The 18973-nt window shown below is 32.5% G+C and overlaps 1 protein-coding gene across 1 annotated transcript in view; it reads right to left on the bottom strand.

Moving 5' to 3' along the window:
* The window catches only part of LOC110028204 (probable methyltransferase PMT13), a 17237-nt gene extending 5123 nt beyond the window's left edge, over positions 1-12114 (bottom strand). Inside the window, exons 1-2 of the mRNA XM_020729958.1 lie at positions 11328-12114; positions 2283-2486 (exon numbers count right to left, since the gene is read on the bottom strand). Coding sequence (XP_020585617.1) covers positions 2283-2486; positions 11328-11801 — 678 coding nt within the window. The 5' untranslated portion in view covers positions 11802-12114. The remainder of the gene's footprint in view (positions 1-2282; positions 2487-11327) is intronic.
* Positions 12115-18973: the final 6859 nt, after the last annotated feature.

The following is an 18973-nucleotide window of genomic DNA, read 5'->3' as shown; positions in this document are numbered from 1 at the left end:
AAGCAAAAAGATATGGGCTTAAAGTCATCCCTGATGTAATCCAACAGAAATAAGAAAATATTTGGTCAATCCTCCTTCAGTTTGAACACAAGTAATAGTTCTAGTATACATATCTTTAATGACTTGAATATAAGTCACATCAACGTCTTTCTTCTCAAGAACTCTCCAAAGGATATCTCTTGGAACCTTATCGTAAGCTTTTTCTAAATCAATAAAAATCAAATGTAGATTCTCCTTTTTATCTCTAAACTTCTCCATCAAACCTCTCAATAAATGTATAGCTTCCATAGTAGACCTGCCCGGCATAAATCCAAATTGATTATGAGAAATCTTTGTGAAGCGTCTTAACCTATGTTCAATTACCCTCTCCCATAACTTTAAAGTATGCACATCAACTTAATTCCTCTTGTGCATCCGCTTTATTCTTAAAAACGGGGACCAAAATACTCTTCCTCCACTCGGGCATCTTTTTAGTCTTTAAAATAATATTAAAGAGTTTAGTAAGCCAAGAAACTCCCAAATCTCCCAAATATTTCCACACTTCAATTGGGATATCATCAGGTCCTACAGACTTTCCACCCTTGGTTTTCTTTAAAGCCTCCTCAACTTCTTTTTTATTAATGCGACGGTAAAAATGAAATGTTTTATTATTATTCGTGATATTAAGATCACTAAGGTCGATCGTATTTTCAGAAACTTCATTAAAAAGTTTATCAAAGTAACTCACCCACCTATGTTGAATATCTTTTTCTAAGAAAAGTACTTTTTTATTTTCATCTTTAATACACTTTACTTGAATTAAATCTTTACTTTTTTTTGCTCTTTGTTTGGCTAGTTTATACACATATTTTTCACCCTCCTTAGAATATAATCTATTATAAAGATGATTAAAAGTAGAATTTTTAGCGTCACAGATTGTTTATTTAGACTCTCTGTGGGCCGTTTGATATTTATCTCGGTTCTCTAAGCTTTTACATTTAAACGAATTTTTATAACATAACTTCTTATATTTTATCTTTTCTTACACATTATTATTCCACCACCAACTATTTTTATTCATAAAATTTTTTTCTTTTGATTCTCTAAGCACATCTTTTGCTACTTGTTTAATAGTGTTTGTTACTTTATCCCACATAATATTTGCTTCTTCATGAATATCCGAAATTTTAAAATCTTGAATTTTGCTCATAAAAATAATTTTATTTGTCTTTTTAGTTTCTCCATCTAATTCTACGATGATGAGTCCTAGTATTCTTTATTTTGCAACTTTTAATCTTAAAATCTAGAACTAATAAACGATGTTGGGTACTTAAATTCTCACTTGGAATGACCTTACAATCTTTACAATCGTGACGATCTCTTCTTCTCATAAGAAAATAATCAAATTGTGTTTTATTAGATCGCTATTATAAGTAATAAGATGCTCATCTCTTTTATTGAATAAAATATTAGTAATAACAAGACCATGCGCTAAAGCAAAATTTAAAATAGTTCTACCTTCTTCATTAGTTACTCCAAAACCGTAGCCACTATGAGTATTTCTGAAGTCATCTACCACTCCACCGACATGTCCATTTAAATCTGCTCCAATAAAAATTCTTTCTTCAAGAGATATCATCTGTAATAAGTCTTCTAAGTCATTCCAAAATTTATCTTTAGACCCTTAATCTAAACCTACTTGAGGAGCATAAGCACTTAGTATCAATGATAATTTTAAGAGCTATAATTCTATCTCTAGCTCTATTTTTTACAACATTATCTTTCAAACTCTTATCTGTTATTACACCTACACCATTTCTAGTGTGACTCTTACCAGAATACCAAAGTTTAAAACCTAAATTTCAATCTCCTTAGCCTTTTCTCCAACCGACTTAGTTTCTTGAATACATAAGATATTAATTTTCCTATGAATCATAATATCAACTAATTTCATTAATTTAACATTGAGAGTGCCTATATTCCAATATCCTATCCTAATATTAGTTTCATTAGTTTCATGGACTAACTTCTTTACCCGCATTCGACCGTAATGTGGGAACCCTTGCTTATTTAACACTACACTCGGACGCCGGTGTAGCGGCACACTTTTCACTGTATTCAGGCTATTCAGTGCGTCGCTTCTAGGGGACGCCCTAGCACTTACACAATGATCAAAAGCATTCATGTCATGATATAGGAGAAAAGTATGGTAAACAAAAATGTAAAAACAATGAACAGCAATTGAATGAGTACAATCAATCACCAATTGAAATATACAATGTAGCATGCAAGCAAATTATTACCCCACAGCCCATATCCAATGCTGTCCTCAAAAGGCCATTGTGGATGGGAATAAATTGCCCAAGTTTCTCAATATATTGTACAGCTCCATCTGGAAACATAGTGCCGCCACCAGGGAATATGAAGTACGGCCCTTTTTCCTTCATCCAACCTTGATGTCCTTTTCTTTCAGCAAGTTTATCGTAAGGCATGTTGGCATGCCATATCTACATGAAAAGGAATGGTCAGAGGAAGGGTAAACAGATTGTCAAACAAATGGATTTGATCCTGCTATTCCTTTTAATTAAATATGCATCAGTGGAATTAGGTCAAAATGAACTTAGAATATTGGCGGTGGTTAAGATTTTGAAACAATGTGGTCAAAGATAGGTTGTTGTTACAGGTAATTCTATTTTATGAAGAATGTTGTTAAAATATCATATAGGAGATTGAGGTAAGTAGCACAACTAAGAATAGGTGATATGGGCAATACACCGTATCGTCACAACAATATTTCAAATCAGAAAATAGGAATCAAAATTATCAACATAAAGAATGCAAATATATTTTGTAAATTTCTCCATGCATTTGCAAATTGCAAATACATGTCAAAAGACTTGCATTAATATACAACATTAAATACAGTAAAATAGCACATATCAATGGTCACATATATTAATTTGAAGTTTTCATAAGTTGAATGAAAGGATTAAACAAGAGGAAGTATTTACATATCTAAAACCTAAAGTTTGATATTTACATTTATAGCGCATTGGTATTTAAAATTATCATGAAAATGTCTATTTAACTTTTAAGAAGTTACTGATAATGGCATTTGTATATCAATACATTGAGTGGTATATATGAAAATATGAAAGTTTAGGTGTTAGATATGGAAAGGAATTGTGTGCTATTTATGAAAATATACCAGAAAAAAAGGAAGTATACCTAGTAAGGTAGCGGTTAATGGCACTATAAACCATCATAACATGTAAAAACACAAGTGTCACATCTCTCGTATTTTATAATTAGTAATCAATTTAGCTAACTTTATACTTTTTCATATATGTATATATATATACATATATATATAGCTCACATATTGTAGCTATTTTTATGATGCCGAACCCTAATCCTGACATAAAGAAGGGGACGCAGGAGAACCAAACTTATGTGACTTTACTTGTGCAATCTTATGCAATCAAGCCAAAAAATTATTATATTTAAGAGCTTTATAGTGGGTTATCCACTCTCCCCCTACTCTCCATCTTTGATCGTCCCATCTCTTTTTTGTTTCCCTCCATGTAAAATAAGGTTTTGGAGTAACTCAAGAGCAGACAATATTCTCAAAGGTATAGTGAGTATGGATCTATACCATAAAACAAAAGGGATGACTAGAGATAATCAAGAAATGTTGATAGAGAACTAGCTACAGAAGTACCAACTAAGGAGATTTCAATAAATATGAAGAACCAAGAGTTTTCCACTACCAAAAAATTAACTTAAATGGAAGAGGGCCCTAATTAAATGATTCAAGGGACCCTAGACCAGATCCAAAGAACAACTTACAGGGTGCAATTACCTTAAGGCTCCACTAATTCAGTAGTTAGGAGAAGAAGCCCTAGAGCAAGTGCACTTTCATCCACCGTAATGAGAGGTATTACTCAGATTCTAAAGAACAGGACTAGTCCCCTTATCTTCCTGAATTGAGGGTCATGTAAAGAGGAGAAAACTAGCAACACTTAATTTTTTTTGGGAAAGAAATTGCTGAAGCTAAGCAGCCAATTAAGTTCAAGACGCATGCTAAGACTTCTATAAATGTCAAACTGATCCAACCACTCACATTACTTATTTTAAATAATGACCCACTAAAGCATAGGTTGTTCTTCACAACCTTCAAGGAGTCAAGAGAGATTTCATTACCCAATAAGCCAATGTCTAACACCGCCAAAAGATGAGGTAAATGACTGGCAAGCCGCTAAGAAACTTTGTGACGAGAATAAAAATGCCGGAAGTTAAATAAGTATAATCGATTGTGGCTTAAAATGCTATAGCCCAGGGTCTCTAAGAAAGCCCTATTCGTGATACACTCAACCCGCAACAACCGAAAGTCGTGGATAAGTTATTTAAACTTGCCAAGGGCCTGGCCAATGCAGAAGAGTATAACTATGAAATAGAATTTTTGACCACAAGTCAACAATGAGTCTTGACTGGATGAGAAAATGGTGGCAATTTCCCAAGGACCAACATAATCAACAAAAATTTCTAATATTAAGAGAAACTACTCATCCATGGCCCTAAAAACAGTATTATCACCCATCATGACCACGCCACTAGCCAAGACAAGCTAAGCATGAAAGGCACGATAAAGAAGGATGAAGAAGAAAGAAGACAATGTTACAGCTGCCAAATCACCAATTCCCTCCCATCACTCAGCTACAAATATCCATAGCCAAGTTCGTTGAGATCATCTAAAACAAAAAAAAATACTTTAAATTCCTATCAACCATGAGGAAAGCCCTCATCTAATGAATGTGACCACATATTATGCTTTCCATCACAATTATGATCACGATATTGAGGATCGTTGCCACTTCAGAAAACATGTGGAGGAACACATTAGAGCTAAGAAGCTAGAAGAGTTAGTGCTTACTAACTTAGGTTGAAGGAAGTGTAAAGGGCCAACAGAGAAATAACAAAATGAAACCATTCCAGCAGGCGCAATTTACATATTTGAAGTATTATCCAACAATTTAGGCCGATTTGAAGAAGCCTCTAGACTAAAATAACTTAATTCCGAAGATGTGAACTCGCCTACAACCTCACAAGCAACAACATGGGAAGTCATTTTGATTACTTTCTCTAGAACCGATAGGGCATTAAACAACAATCCTTATAATGAAGCCATTGTGATAACTATGTTCATAGCTAACTAACAGATTGGTAACATATTCATAGGCATTAGTAGGACAATAGGAGTTATCTTGAAAAGCATCTATGAGGAAATGGCAAAATATGTGGCCTTTATATGATACTTTTAAAGAAAAACAAAAGATCAAATGAATGATTACTTCACTAGTAACCTGGGGAATGGAGAGTGCCAATATAAAGTAATAGTCAATGGCATTAAAATTGAAAACCCATACATACATGATTTTGGCCGCCACCTATTCAACGACATCTATGCAAGTTCCTCCACATACCATACTGCCACGAAATTTTGGCTGGAGATTATAGAATGACAATGAGAAGCAACTTGCTACAAACAAGAAATTGTTACTAGAAAGTTGTGAGAAACGTATAAGTTTAGAAGTTTAAATCTCAACGAGTAGTATGTCTCTATCATTTTCTTGTTCTTTTTTGCAATCGCCTTTTAAAGGGAAAAGGGAATCTAGAAACTATATATACATATTAAATAGTTTAAGAGTAAACTCGCCAATCGAGCACGGGATAAATTCACGAGTTGAGTTCTAGGTTGATTTATCAAGCCAAACTCAAAGATAGACTCACTAATTGTTTCATAGGAGAACTCAACAGTAAGGTTCAAAATAGGCCTACATAATGGGAAAAAAGAGAACTCTCTGATCATGTTTATAATAAACACGTTCACCAAGCTCATAGCAAACTTAGGTCAATCGATCTCAGCCGCAATCATCCAAGCCCAAGAGCTATTCGATAAGTTCTATCAGAACAAATACCTTCCTCTCTACCGGTCGGTTGACCAATTTGAATTCTCAGGCAACACACAACTTATATGTTATAGTAAATAGCCTGTGGCCTTTGCAATACATCATGTATATAAACCATTTTATAACTTTCTTGGTAGTGCTCAACACCAAACCCCACGTACAAAAAGGAGATCGAGGAAAGTGTTAAGGATATAAATTTTGATTAAGCAATCTTGTGTAATCTAGCCAAAAATTAGTGTACTTTTGAGCTTTATATTTGAATTGCCTACTCTTTTCTACAATCTTCTCTGATCTACTCCCAATTCTCCTGTATTTTTTTCTATGCCAAGTAAGATTTGGGCATAACCCACAAAGAAACAAATCAGAATTCAAATGAAAATTTTTTAAATAAAAAAGAATAATTTCATTAGGTCGTCATTAATCCTAAAGCATTGAGCTTGAACTTGTTAGAATTGCTAATGTTTCATATGCACTTAAGAAGAACATTACCTTCTAAAAGCAACATGTTCCAACTCGCAAGCATGAGGCTTTCAATGATGTTTAAAATTATCACACTAAAACCAATATTCTTTCTTCCAACAACTTATTAAATGATAAAGAAAAATTAAAACTTTGAATTTATTTGATTTCTAAATTATGATTTTTTTTAACTAATTTAGTGATTGATTGAAACAAAAATTATAAACTAATTTTTTTTGGATTTGAAATATTATAAAACTTTTATTTTTCACTGTATTAGAAAATCATAACATATAACTTCAAATTCATGCCGTGCTTGCTCTCAATTCCCGCTCCCAGAATCCCACCGCCTTAAGCAATTCAAATGCAATCTACCACTAGGCATCACGGTGTTCTCTCTTATACTTATATCAACACATTTGATGTGTAGTACACAAAATATTTAATGCATTATATACACACACATAAATATATGCATACGTACATACATAGACACAAAGTTACTTCTATTTTTAAATACATATTTTCTAAAAATATATGTATTTCAATTAATTTATATTTCAACATGTATTTAGAAAACATAGAACAACTGAATTGTAATTCTTCTTTCTGTTATTCTAATAATCATATTTTTCCTATTAATAATTATATCAACAATAATGATTATGTGGATCTCATCTTGAATTTCTAGGATGATGATATTAAAAACGTCTTTGTTTTCTATTGGTTCTGATTAAGTGTCTAGTTCGGATGGTTTTACTTCTAAATTCTTTAAAATACTTGAGATTTCACTAGATTGGACTGTATTTCTATTGTTAGACATTTTTTAAATATGTTAAGTTTCCTTCAAGAGTTAAACATAATGCTATTACTATAATCCCTAAAAATAGAGAGGTTAAATCTTTCATTGATTATAGACTCATTTCTCCTTGTAACACGATTTAAAAGGTTATTGCCATTTTGCTTGTTGTCGTCTTAAATTTATTCTTCCTAGAATTATTCACCCAACTCAAGCTATTTTTAAAAAAAGGACACGATATTGGTGATAATGTCATTTTAGCTAATCAATTTCTTTATGGTTTCAATTCCTCCAATGTTGCTAAGAAATTTTGTGATAAAATTGATTTAACAAAAGCTTTTGATAAGGCTAATAGGAATTTTCTTTATAATCGTCTGTATTGTTAAGGCCTTCCTATTACTTTTATTAATTGGATTATAGCTTGTATTGATGTTTTTAATTCACTATCATTATCAATGGTGATATGTGATGTTACTTTTTTTCCTCTTTTGGGCTTCATCGAGGTTGCTCTCTATCTCCTTATCTATTTGTTATTGTTATGTATGCATTATATTTGATTTTTTATTATGGTCAAAATTATAATCATGATAGATTTACTCATTTAATTTATGTTGATGATTTACTCTTTTTTAATAAAGTTGGTATTGAGACAATTATGCATTTTGTTTCTAAGCTTGATATTTTTAGTAAAATTTCTAATCTTCAAACTAATTTTTTTAAACATGCTATTTGTTTTTCTAATTCGGTTGGTCATTTAACCCAACTTCATCTTTGTCCTATTGTTGGTATTAGTACAAAACCTCTTCCTTGGACTTACCTTGGAGTTAATATTAAACTCTCTAAGCTAGTTGCATTTGATTGTCGAATTCTCTTGGATTAGCTTATTTCCTCTTCGACCAGTTGGAAGCAAAAACTTTTATCTTCTATGGGTAGAGTTCAATTAATTAAATTTACTACTTAGAAGTATTCATATTATTGATTTCGCTCTTCTATTTTACCTAAGGGTCTTAAGAAGAAAATTTTTTCCCTGATTAATAAATTTATTAATTATAACAGTAATAATAAGAAAATGCATGTTATTAGGTGGAACAAAATTACTTTACCTAAAGACAATACTTAACTTGGTTTACCTTTTGTAGATGATATTAATTTTATGTACAAAGCTAAAAATATTTGAAAAATTTTTAATTTCAGTTCTTTCATGACTAATTGGTGCTTAAATCATTAAGGCTCCATTTGGTATAAAAGAATTCATTCTACGATGTTTTGTAAAGATATTGATAAAGTTGCTTTGAAAATGAAATCTTCTCTAACTTTTCATGTTAAATCTAATAGTAATCTGTTTTTCTTTTAAGATCCATGACTTTCAGAATCTTTTGTTAATAATCATTCTGGGTAATCTATTTTTTATTGGTTTAATCTTGATAAAAATGTTAAACTTCATGAAGTTATTTATAATAATAATACTTGGAATTTAATTACTAACATTTCTGCTCCTATTCAGTTTATTTAGGATATTCATAGCACTCCTATCAGTAATGGTATAACTTACCTTTGAAAGAATAAGAATTGTTATTCTCATAAAGATATTTATTGCTTTATGAAAGTTTACCTTGTGTGGATTAGTTTAAACTTATTTAGTTTAAGAATTACTTTATTAAATTTTCTATTCATTGTTGGAAAATTATTCACACTGGCCTTAAAACTTATGACAATCTAATTAATAGAGGCATTTATACTAATTCTACATTCTTTTTATGTTATTTTGGAATTAAAACCCATGACCTCCTATTTTTTCAATGTCATTTTTCTTATTATATTTTTAATAAATGCATTCTGAATGGTTATTATTTTATTCTTCCTAATATTATTTTTTAGATTCTCTATCATTCTAAAAATAATATTGGTAAAATTAATCAGAGGTTTCGTATGTTAGTTATTCAAGTCTTTGCTTATAGCATATGATTTGAAAGAAATAATAATTTTTTTAAGAATTCTTCCACCTCTGTTGAGATTTTTATCATTAATATTCTTTGAATGGTTAAAGAGAAAAATAGGAGATTAAGGTTTATTTGAGATATTCATATTGAGATAAGAGTTTTTTTTCTTTTTTTTTTAAGTTGTTGGCTTAGTTTTTGGTTTTTTTCCTTTTTTGTGGTTCTTGTTGTTTTTATTGCTTGTGTTGGTTCTCTATTATTGTTTATTGATTTTTAGGTTTTTGAGAGGTTGTTTGTTTCGGGTTTTTTGGTTGTTAGAGTCTAGTTTCTTTGTGACTTTGTAATGTTTTGTCTTTCTATTTGTTTATTATTTTTTTGGATTTTTTATTAATAAGTTGATTACTACATTTGGATCTTTTGTTTTTGTGATTGTTTTTAGTATTTGTGATGATGTACCTATTCCATTCTATGAGTTTTAATCATTCTTTTAATTTTTATCCCCAATAACTTGAATACCTTGTTTACTTCATTAAACTTGGATAGAATTCATTTTTAACCATTTACTCAAGTTCATATTGTATTTGAGTATTCATTTGGGGTATTATTTGATTATCTAGAGGGTGATTTGTCGTTGTTTTTTCTTCTTTCTCAGATATTATTTCATAGAATTAGGATGGAACCTCTTGGTTTAGTTTGGTTGAGCTTCTATTTCCTCCGTGGTTTTGGTTTTGATTAGTTTGGAAGTTTCTTGTTGCTTCAAACCATTTAATTTGTTTTGGTTTTAATGACTTTGGAAGTTGTTTTGATATGTTTTTGTTGTCCTGCTTCTTTTTTTATGATCTTTTGGATATTTTATTGATAAGTAGGTTACTACATTTGGATCTTTTGTTTTTGTCGTCGTTTTTGGTATTTGCTATGATGTATTAGTTCCTTTCTATGAGTTTTTAACCATTTTTTTATCCCAAAGACCATGAATATTATGTTTGCCTCATAAAATCTAGATCGAATTCGTTTTAACCATTTAATGAAGTTCATATTGTATTTGTGTTATTCATTTGGGGTGTTATTTGTTTATCTAGAGAGTGATATGTTGTTGCATTATCTTCTTTCTGAAATTTTATTTCATAGAATTTGGATGGAGCTACCTAGTCTAGGTTTCGGGTTTAGTTGAGCTTCTATTTCTCCTTTGTTTTGATGAGTTTGGAGGTTGCTTGTTGCTTGTTGTTTCATGTTGTCATGTTCCTCTGTGAGGAGGTGTTGTTAAGTTGGTTTTGATAATTGTTGGCTTTTTTCTTGTTGGTTATTCAACCGAGCTTGTTTTTCTTAATGTGATGATGGATTCCATTTTAATTTTTGGTTAGTTGTTAGAATAGAGAGAGTCATCTTAGATGGATTCCATTTTAATTTTTGGTTAGTTGTTAGATTAGAGAGAGTCATCTTAGATGGTTTGGACACATTAAACATCAACCATCTGATGATCCGGTTAGGAGAGTAGACGTTTTAGAATCGTCTTATGTTAAGAAAAGCAAAGGTAGACCTAAAATGACTCAAACTTATTGTATAAAAAATGATCTTAATCTATTAGAATTAAATGAAAATATTACACTCAATAAGACGCAATGGAGTAAAAGGATTCATGTAGCCGACCCACTTAATGGGAGAAAGGCTTGGTATTGTTATTGTTGTTACTGTTGAGATAGGTGGATGGTTGCTACTTGTTGATTAATCTATATGGAGATTGCTTTGTTTCTGCTATGCATGGTGGCTGATGGCTACTTCTTCCTGATTTTGTTGGTGTTTGGTGGTCGATGGCTTCTTTTGCTGATCTCTGTGTTGAGGTTGCTTCTCTCATTCTTTTTGTTAAGGATTCATTGTTGTTCTTGTTATTGGTTGTTATTCTTTAGGGTTTTTATTTTTGTTTGACCATTAGTTCTGTTTTTAGGTGATGTTGTGTTGTGTTTGGAGGTTTTATTTGTTCTATGCTTTGGATGTCTAGGTGTGGATAGTTGTGTTGTAAGCTCTTTTTTATTCTCTTCTTTTTCAATGAAGTTGGGTACGGCCCTCATTTTTTCCTGTTTTCGAAATTGAAAAGAATGCGATCACTACCCGAATCTCAGTCCCGTAAATTACTTGAGAACCATACCAGAAATTAGGAAAGAAATCAAAAAGAGAAGCAGTAAGGACCTTGTGAAGACTCTCCGGCCATGGCACCGGCAATCGGTATCCATCTGGTGGAGGAACCAGACAAAGGGGCGCCTCCCCCGGCGGCGGGCACTGCCGCTCACGGTAGAAATTCATCTTCCTACTGAGCTGGCTACTCCGCCTGGGGTCCTCACATGGCATGTTGTCCACTTCCTCCGCTGAGCAAGCTCGCAACACCGGCTCCATTGACTCAACAAGATTCTGCCGACCACGATAGTTGGCCGGGAGGTCGAAGACGGCAAGGATCCGCTGGCGCAGGCGAGGGTCGGATGCAGATGAGCGAGCTAGGGCACGGCGGCCGGCGGCGGCGAGCGGGTCACCGAGTGAGGTGAAGACGAGGAGGATGAAAATGAAAACGGCAGCAACTAGTGTGAAAGAGAAGAGATCCAACAGCGTCCATGGCCGTCCCGAACTGCCGCCGCTGCGTCGTGACGGCGGCAAGTTAACGAGCCCCATTTCCCTGCACAGAACGGATGCTAGCCTGTGGGGAGGGGGGAAGAAGAGGTCTCAAACTGAAGTAATATTCATCGAGCGATATCGGATCTGCGTTCCTTCTCTTCACTTCCTATGAGAGATGGTGAGGAAAGAGATCCGGCTGTTGCTGGGCAAAGAGACGGATGATGAGAGAAAAAAGGGGAGGGAAATCGGGAGTGCGGAAATTGGCGGCGCAACCTCCGATGATTGGAGCTCCTCAGGCTGTCAAGCCTCCGCACTTGAGCCGTAGTGGCAGTCGCTACTTTTGGTTGTGTCGGTGCGCTCATTGATTCAGCTGTTTTAGGGTGCCTAGCAGTGAGTCATAATTTGATATACATTCAATGTTGAAAATTTGGTAGAAATTCATAACTATCCTTTGAAAAAATTAGTGATAAGCATCTTTGTGTTTCAATAGAAAAATAAATGAAATAAATGCAGATATACTGAGATCAATAACAAAATCAGATATCAGAATAACGGATGCATTTAATTTCATGGCTACAAAACTTGGAGGGGTAGAAAATTTGGAATGTACGAAGAAATATATCTTCAATTTTATTCAAATAGGCAGAAGAGATAGAATTTAACAAGATGATGTCAATTTGTTGTTGCAATTGTTCATGGAGAGGCAAGCTGAGGATATCATGTTTATGTGGGACTTCCAAACTTGTGAGGACGGCAGAGCGATGAGATTTTTTTTTAGTGATGAGTTGTCCAAACTTAATTATGATTGTTTTGAAGATGACATATTTTTTTATACAAGCTACATACTAAATAAGTATAATTTATATTATGCTCTTTTTTTTGGGTTAACCACCATTGGCAAAATGTTCTCTTTGGATTTGATTTTTTGTTAGACGAGACGATTGATTCTTTCAAGTAATTATTCAAAGCATTCTCTCGTATAATGGATGGCAAGCATCCAATCATAATTTTTACTGACCAGGATCAAACGATGACAAGAGTTATTGAATATTGTCTCCCACATACGCGGCATAGATTATGCAGTGGCATATTTATAAGAAAATTCCTTCGAAGATGCATTGTGTGATTGGTATCAATAGTACAAGCAACATTTTTTATAAATGCATGAGCAAGTGTGATTCTGAAGATGAGTTTGAAAAGACTTGGTCTCTAATGATTGAGTAAGGAAACATCACTGCAACGTGTAGTTAGATGATTTGTACAATAGAAGACATAAGTGGTTAACATCTTTCAATAAAGAAATTTTTGGAACGAGAATCCTATCAACACAAAAAAGTGAGTCCACAAATAAGCCCACATGCTCTTAGGCCGATTGTTTTGTAGGTCTTGAAAATGTTATGAAATCTTATAAAAGAAATGAGAAGTATTAAGACTTCAAAAAGTGCTCAGCGTGTTATTGCGCCCGTGGTTAAAACCAGCTCGGTGTTGAGGCATGCTGCTTCATTTTATACAAGGAAGCTCTACGCAATGTTTGAGGGAGAGTTATTGCATGGGTCACGTGGACTTCTTGTCGAATTCTCTGTAGAAAATGATTTAGAATATTATGTAAAGAATTTGGACGATCAAAGGACAGACAAACCCTGGATTGTTAATTTTGACAAGATTAATTGTGATATCACGTGCAACTATAAGAAATTTGAGATGATGGGGTTTTTGTGTGTTCACTTTCTACGTGTTCTTAATTTGATAAATATAACAAAAATTCCTAACAACATTTATTATTGATATGGTCTGTGCATGTAAAGAGGGATATCTATAACAATTTTAGATACAAACATCTCAAGGAGTCTCAATTGTCCAATGAATCTTTAAATGGCCTTCTATTTTGCTCGCACGCTCAAAAGTTTGCATACCAACTTAATAACAAAGCACAAGAAAATGAATTGGTCGATCAATGTATGATGGAATCATTTAAAAAATTATTTATAGATCTTGAAGAAATATTAGGTGGGAAAGCACCTTAGGCATGCAAAAAAAACAAAAAAAAAAGGAAATCACTTAATCGAGAAAGCAATTTGAATGACCCAGTGAATATAAGGCCAAAATGAATATCTACTTATTGGTTAAAAGGGTACTGGGAGAAAAACAAGAGAGTAAAAAAATATATATTTTTATAGTCAAAAATTGTTTTTTCTCTATGTAACGCTAAATTTCTCTAACTTAAATCATAGCATACAGGAAAAGAGCAGAAAGCCTCAACAAGCTAAGAACAACTTAACTCACGTGATACAAATTTTTCTGGAATATCAAATTGTCTCAGTTAGGTATGTAACTGTGGTTCAATACTATTACACGTTAATTAGAATATGTTTCTAAATGTTAATTTGTAATTATTCCTAAAAAGCGGGAATACTTTACCCCGCAACCAACACAAACATACATTGAACTATTGATGCAAACCACATCATCGTTATTGGCATCATTAAATCTATCGAAACAATCTAAAACTTCTTCTTAATGAAAATGTTATCAATGTTATGAATGGAGTTCTTCGTATCTGATCTTTCACACTTAAATGAATCACAAACTAACTCAATCTCGTTACTTCTAAGATCACAAACAACCTTGGAGTTGACTCTAGTAAGAAATGAACTCTCTCTTTCCAAAAACCTACATTACTTCTGAGCAGTTTTTCAGCTTCTTCATTGATCCTGAAAAAGCTTTCAATGAGTCATTCAATAACACAATCTCATTTGGTTCTAATATCATCAACGCACCTAGAGTTCATTATAGCTACCTAAGAACTCTCCATTATAGGAGTGTTATTAATATGCATTCGTATGTTATTCACATATTATTCGAGTATTACATAATTTTATTATTGTATTATGTTGTATTATTAGGGTATTATTCGAGTTTTATTGATGTTCTATTCATCTGTTATAGTGATTTTATTAGTGTTACTAATGTATTATTTCTATGTTATTGATGTATTATTCACGTGCTGTTGTGGTATTATTTGAGTGTTACTAATGTGATATGCAACTGTTACTCAAGGTGATGCAATGTGTATTGGTGTGTCGTAGATAGCAGTGTTATCACGATGTTAAGGTGGTGTTATCTTGGTATTATTGATGTATTATTCTAGTATTATTTGAGTGTTACTTGAAGTAACCCGCTGTGTAATTCTTGCTTTCGGCAACGGTGCTATGGCGTTGTTATTATAGTGTTATTTCAGTGCAATCACCGCAGAAATCACACAAATAACACAAGTTCCACTAATAACAGTGGGTTGTATTTACTTAATTACACAACTTTCCTCCTCAGCAAAATAGACATTATTTAAAATTAGTTTTTAGGATTTTATGAACTCTGCAAAAGTCTAAATTTTGTTTCTCTCTGTTCACTTCTCGTACGTTCGCCAGTAAATAGGAATTATCTTTCAAGTAGAGCAAAATCTAAGCCTCTTTTAATGAATAATAACACCATGAATCGTACTCAGCAATTTTCTAACTTCACTCATTGAATCTCCTGACAAAAATACTGCAAGAACAACACTAATAGCACCAAAATGTTCTATTACTGTATTATGCATGTATTATAAGGGTATTTTTTAAGTTTTATTGATGTATTGTTCGTGTGTTAGTGTGGTTTTATTGGAGTGTTATTAATGAGTTATTCTTGTGTTATTGATGTATTATTGAAGAATTATTGTAGTATTATTTGAGTGTTACTGTTGTGCTATGCGAGTGTTGCTCAAGATGACGCGATGTGTATTAGCGTGTTGTAGGCGGCGGTGTTAAGTTGGTATTATTGATGTATTATTTGAGTATTATTTAAGTGTTAATTGAAGTATTCTGTCGTGTAATGTGTGCTTTTGGCAGCGGTGTTATAGCGTTGTTATTGTGATATTATTTTAGTATGATACACCACAAAAAACACACAAATAACACAAATTCTGCCAATAAAAGTGGGTTGTATTTAATTAATAACACAACTATCCTTCTCAGCATAATGGTTATTATTTATGAACATTTTTTAAGATTTTATGGACTCTATAAAAGTCCAAATTTTGTTTCTCTCCGTTCACTTCCCGTACTCTATCTTTCTCCAGTACATAAGGAATGTCCTCGAAGTAGAGCAGAAACTAAGCCTCTTTTAATGAATATTCACACCATGAATCGAACCCAACAATTTTCTAACTTCACACATAGAATCTCCTGCCAAAAACACCGCAAGAACAACACTAATAGCACAAAAATGTTCTATTATTGTTTTTTGCTTGTATTATAAGGGAATTTTTTGAGTGTTATTGATGTATTGTTCGTGTGTTAGTGTGGTTTTATTGGAGTGTTATTAATGTGTTATTCATGTGTTATTATTGCATTATTCAAGTGTTATTATAGTATTATTTAAGTGTTACTGATGTGTTAAGCGATTGTTACTTGGGGTGACGTGATGTGTATTGGTGTGTTGTAGGCGGCGGTGTTATTGCGGTGTTAAGGTGGTGTTGTCTTGGTATTATTAATGTATTATTTGAGTATTACTTGGAAGAACCCGCCGTGTAATGTTTTTTTGGGCGGCGGAGTTATGACATTGTTATTGTGGCGTTATTTTAGTGCAATCGTCGTGAAAAACACACAAATGACACAAGTTCTGAAATGTTCTATTATTGTATAATGTCTGTATTATTAGGGTATTATTCGAGTTTTATTGATGTATTATAAGTGTGTTGTTGTGGTTTTATCAAGTTTAATGTATTATTTGAGTATTATTTGAGTGTTACTTGAAAGAACCCGCCGTGTAATGCCTTTTTGGGCGGCAGAGTTATGACATTGTTCTTGTGGTGTTATTTTAGTGCAATCGCCGTGAAAAACACACAAATGACACAAGTTCTGAAAATGTTCTATTATTGTATAATGTCTGTATTATTAGGGTATTATTCGAGTTTTATTGATGTATTATTAGTGTGTTGTTGCGATTTTATTAGAGTATTATTAATGTGTTATTTTTATGTAATTGATGTATTATTTAGGTGTTATTATGGTTTTATTAATTGTTACTAATGTGTTATCTGAGTGTTATTAGAGTATCAACTAATAAAAAGCTATGGCGGTGGTATTGTAGTGTTATATGAGTGTTATCAAGAATAAAACACACAAATATCCCAATGCCATGAATAAAATTTGAATTGTATGTACATAATATTTTTAGTTGTTCAAGTAATAATGTAATATTAATATATAACTATAAAATTTTCAAACATTTAGTCCACATACATATTGGATATCAACTAATAAAAAGATTGGTAAATGTCTCACATATACACTTAATTCAATAATCAATTGAATGCATTCCATCATAATTTAATTAGGAACAAAGTACATGAGTAAAGCATGTTTGGTTTGTATAATGAATAAAGCTTGATGAAGGGAAAATGTACATTATAGATCAACCAACACTCCGCTCCAAAAAACACAATAAATAATAGCCAACTAAACAAAGTAGCATTTAATTCATTGTTAAGAAATCATTCATGTTTGAAACATAACCTGAATGTATATACCATAAGCAAATTCAGTTCTAAATTTTGGCATCTCTGACTGTCAGCCTACTTTGTCGCATCAATCACCCCTATCGACTTGTACTAAGGTTTTCATATATTTACAAACAAACATTCCACAATCAAATCCATTGCTTTGGATTGGAACACCTCTTGGCATGCTCACTTGCCATTTCGTAAGATCGCTTCTGAAAGCTTTCCAACATCCATTACAAATAGTTTGATCTGTGGAGCATCATTATAAAGTAAATAAAATTTGAGTATGCTAACATTGCTAATTTTTACTCAAAAAGAATGAGCTTCAGTTGATTATCCTTACAATGGTATGGGCTATGGCCTCATGCCTCTCGCTGGCAAAGAGTCATATAATATCCATTTAAGGTTTTTCAACTCCCCAACCAATAGTGTCCGGTGATTGTTATTAATGATAGGAATTAAAATCATTTATACATTTTTTACAGTTTCCTTTGTGATTTGATCCACAACCACTGGAACATTTTTTTGTCTAAGAGATTGTATAAAATGACACAAAAAAAGAAAACAAATGGTTTTTATCATAGTGGCAAGAGTAAGTTTTTCAGGATTTGATTTAAACATGTGTATTTACCCAATGTTGTGTTGGAACATATATGAATGGTCTGCATAATGCAGGTGTTTTTTTTTTCCTATTGTTTTCCATTAGCATGGCAAAAGTATCTACATTTTCATTTCCAAACCATTCATTTAGCAATATGTCATCAATGCCAGAACAGATTAATAAAACATTTTTTGCAGAAATAATTTCTACATCGTTCAGAAAAATGGATTAGAAATAACATATAAAAGTAATACATAACATAAATTAGAAGAAGGCTTACATGTTAGTGCATTTGGCAGAGAATTGGTCAATTATCTCCTACATTTCAGCAAATATTTGTGTTCTTCTAGAAAAATATAGAATTAACTTTGATGGATGAGGATACAAAAACCAAAATCCTATTCATAAATAAATTAAAAAAAATTTAATATTGGACTCAAAATGTTGATTCATGTACGCTAACTTATTTTCATACCCTAGCCTGATAGGCATCAACACTTTCTCCTGGGGTGGCTTGTTTAACTTCCATTTTGATTGAAGATGTAATTGGAATGAGCTCCTTGAGAGAATCCAAACTATCCTTTATTGTTGGTTCTAATGTATCAATATCTAATGGTAATGAGTTGCCTTCAATGGGTGTTGTCGCTAAATGTTCTGTTATTCCTTCTTGCTTGACATTACCAACATTTGATAGTAAAGTGTCGTCACCAATTATTGAAGTATCTATAGCTTTTGTTGTTGTTGTTGTTTTTGTTGGTTGTTCTGTTATTGGTGTTGTTTCTTCCGTTTGTATAGGTAAAATTTTTTGTGTTTTCTATTTGTTTAATGTGTACAAGTAAATATTGTAAAGTATATTTGGGTTGTTTCTTGATCCCGATATTTTGTATATGTAAGGATTTATGAAGTTGACACAACTACTTGAAGATTTTAATCCCCAGCAACTGCACCAAAAACTTGATCTTTGGATATTTAATGCTTATGCACAGTATAGCAATATTCCTGATGGTATTTTTCACTTATATTTTCTTATTTTGCAACAAAACCAAAGACTTGATTCTGAAGAAAAATAAGAATTTAACTTTTTAATAT

Source organism: Phalaenopsis equestris, unplaced genomic scaffold (assembly GCF_001263595.1).
Source record: "Phalaenopsis equestris unplaced genomic scaffold, ASM126359v1 Scaffold000504, whole genome shotgun sequence".
Classification (NCBI taxonomy): Eukaryota; Viridiplantae; Streptophyta; class Magnoliopsida; order Asparagales; family Orchidaceae; genus Phalaenopsis; species Phalaenopsis equestris.
Note: the sequence above shows the minus strand (reverse complement) of the source record. Positions and strands in the feature narration are given on the sequence as shown.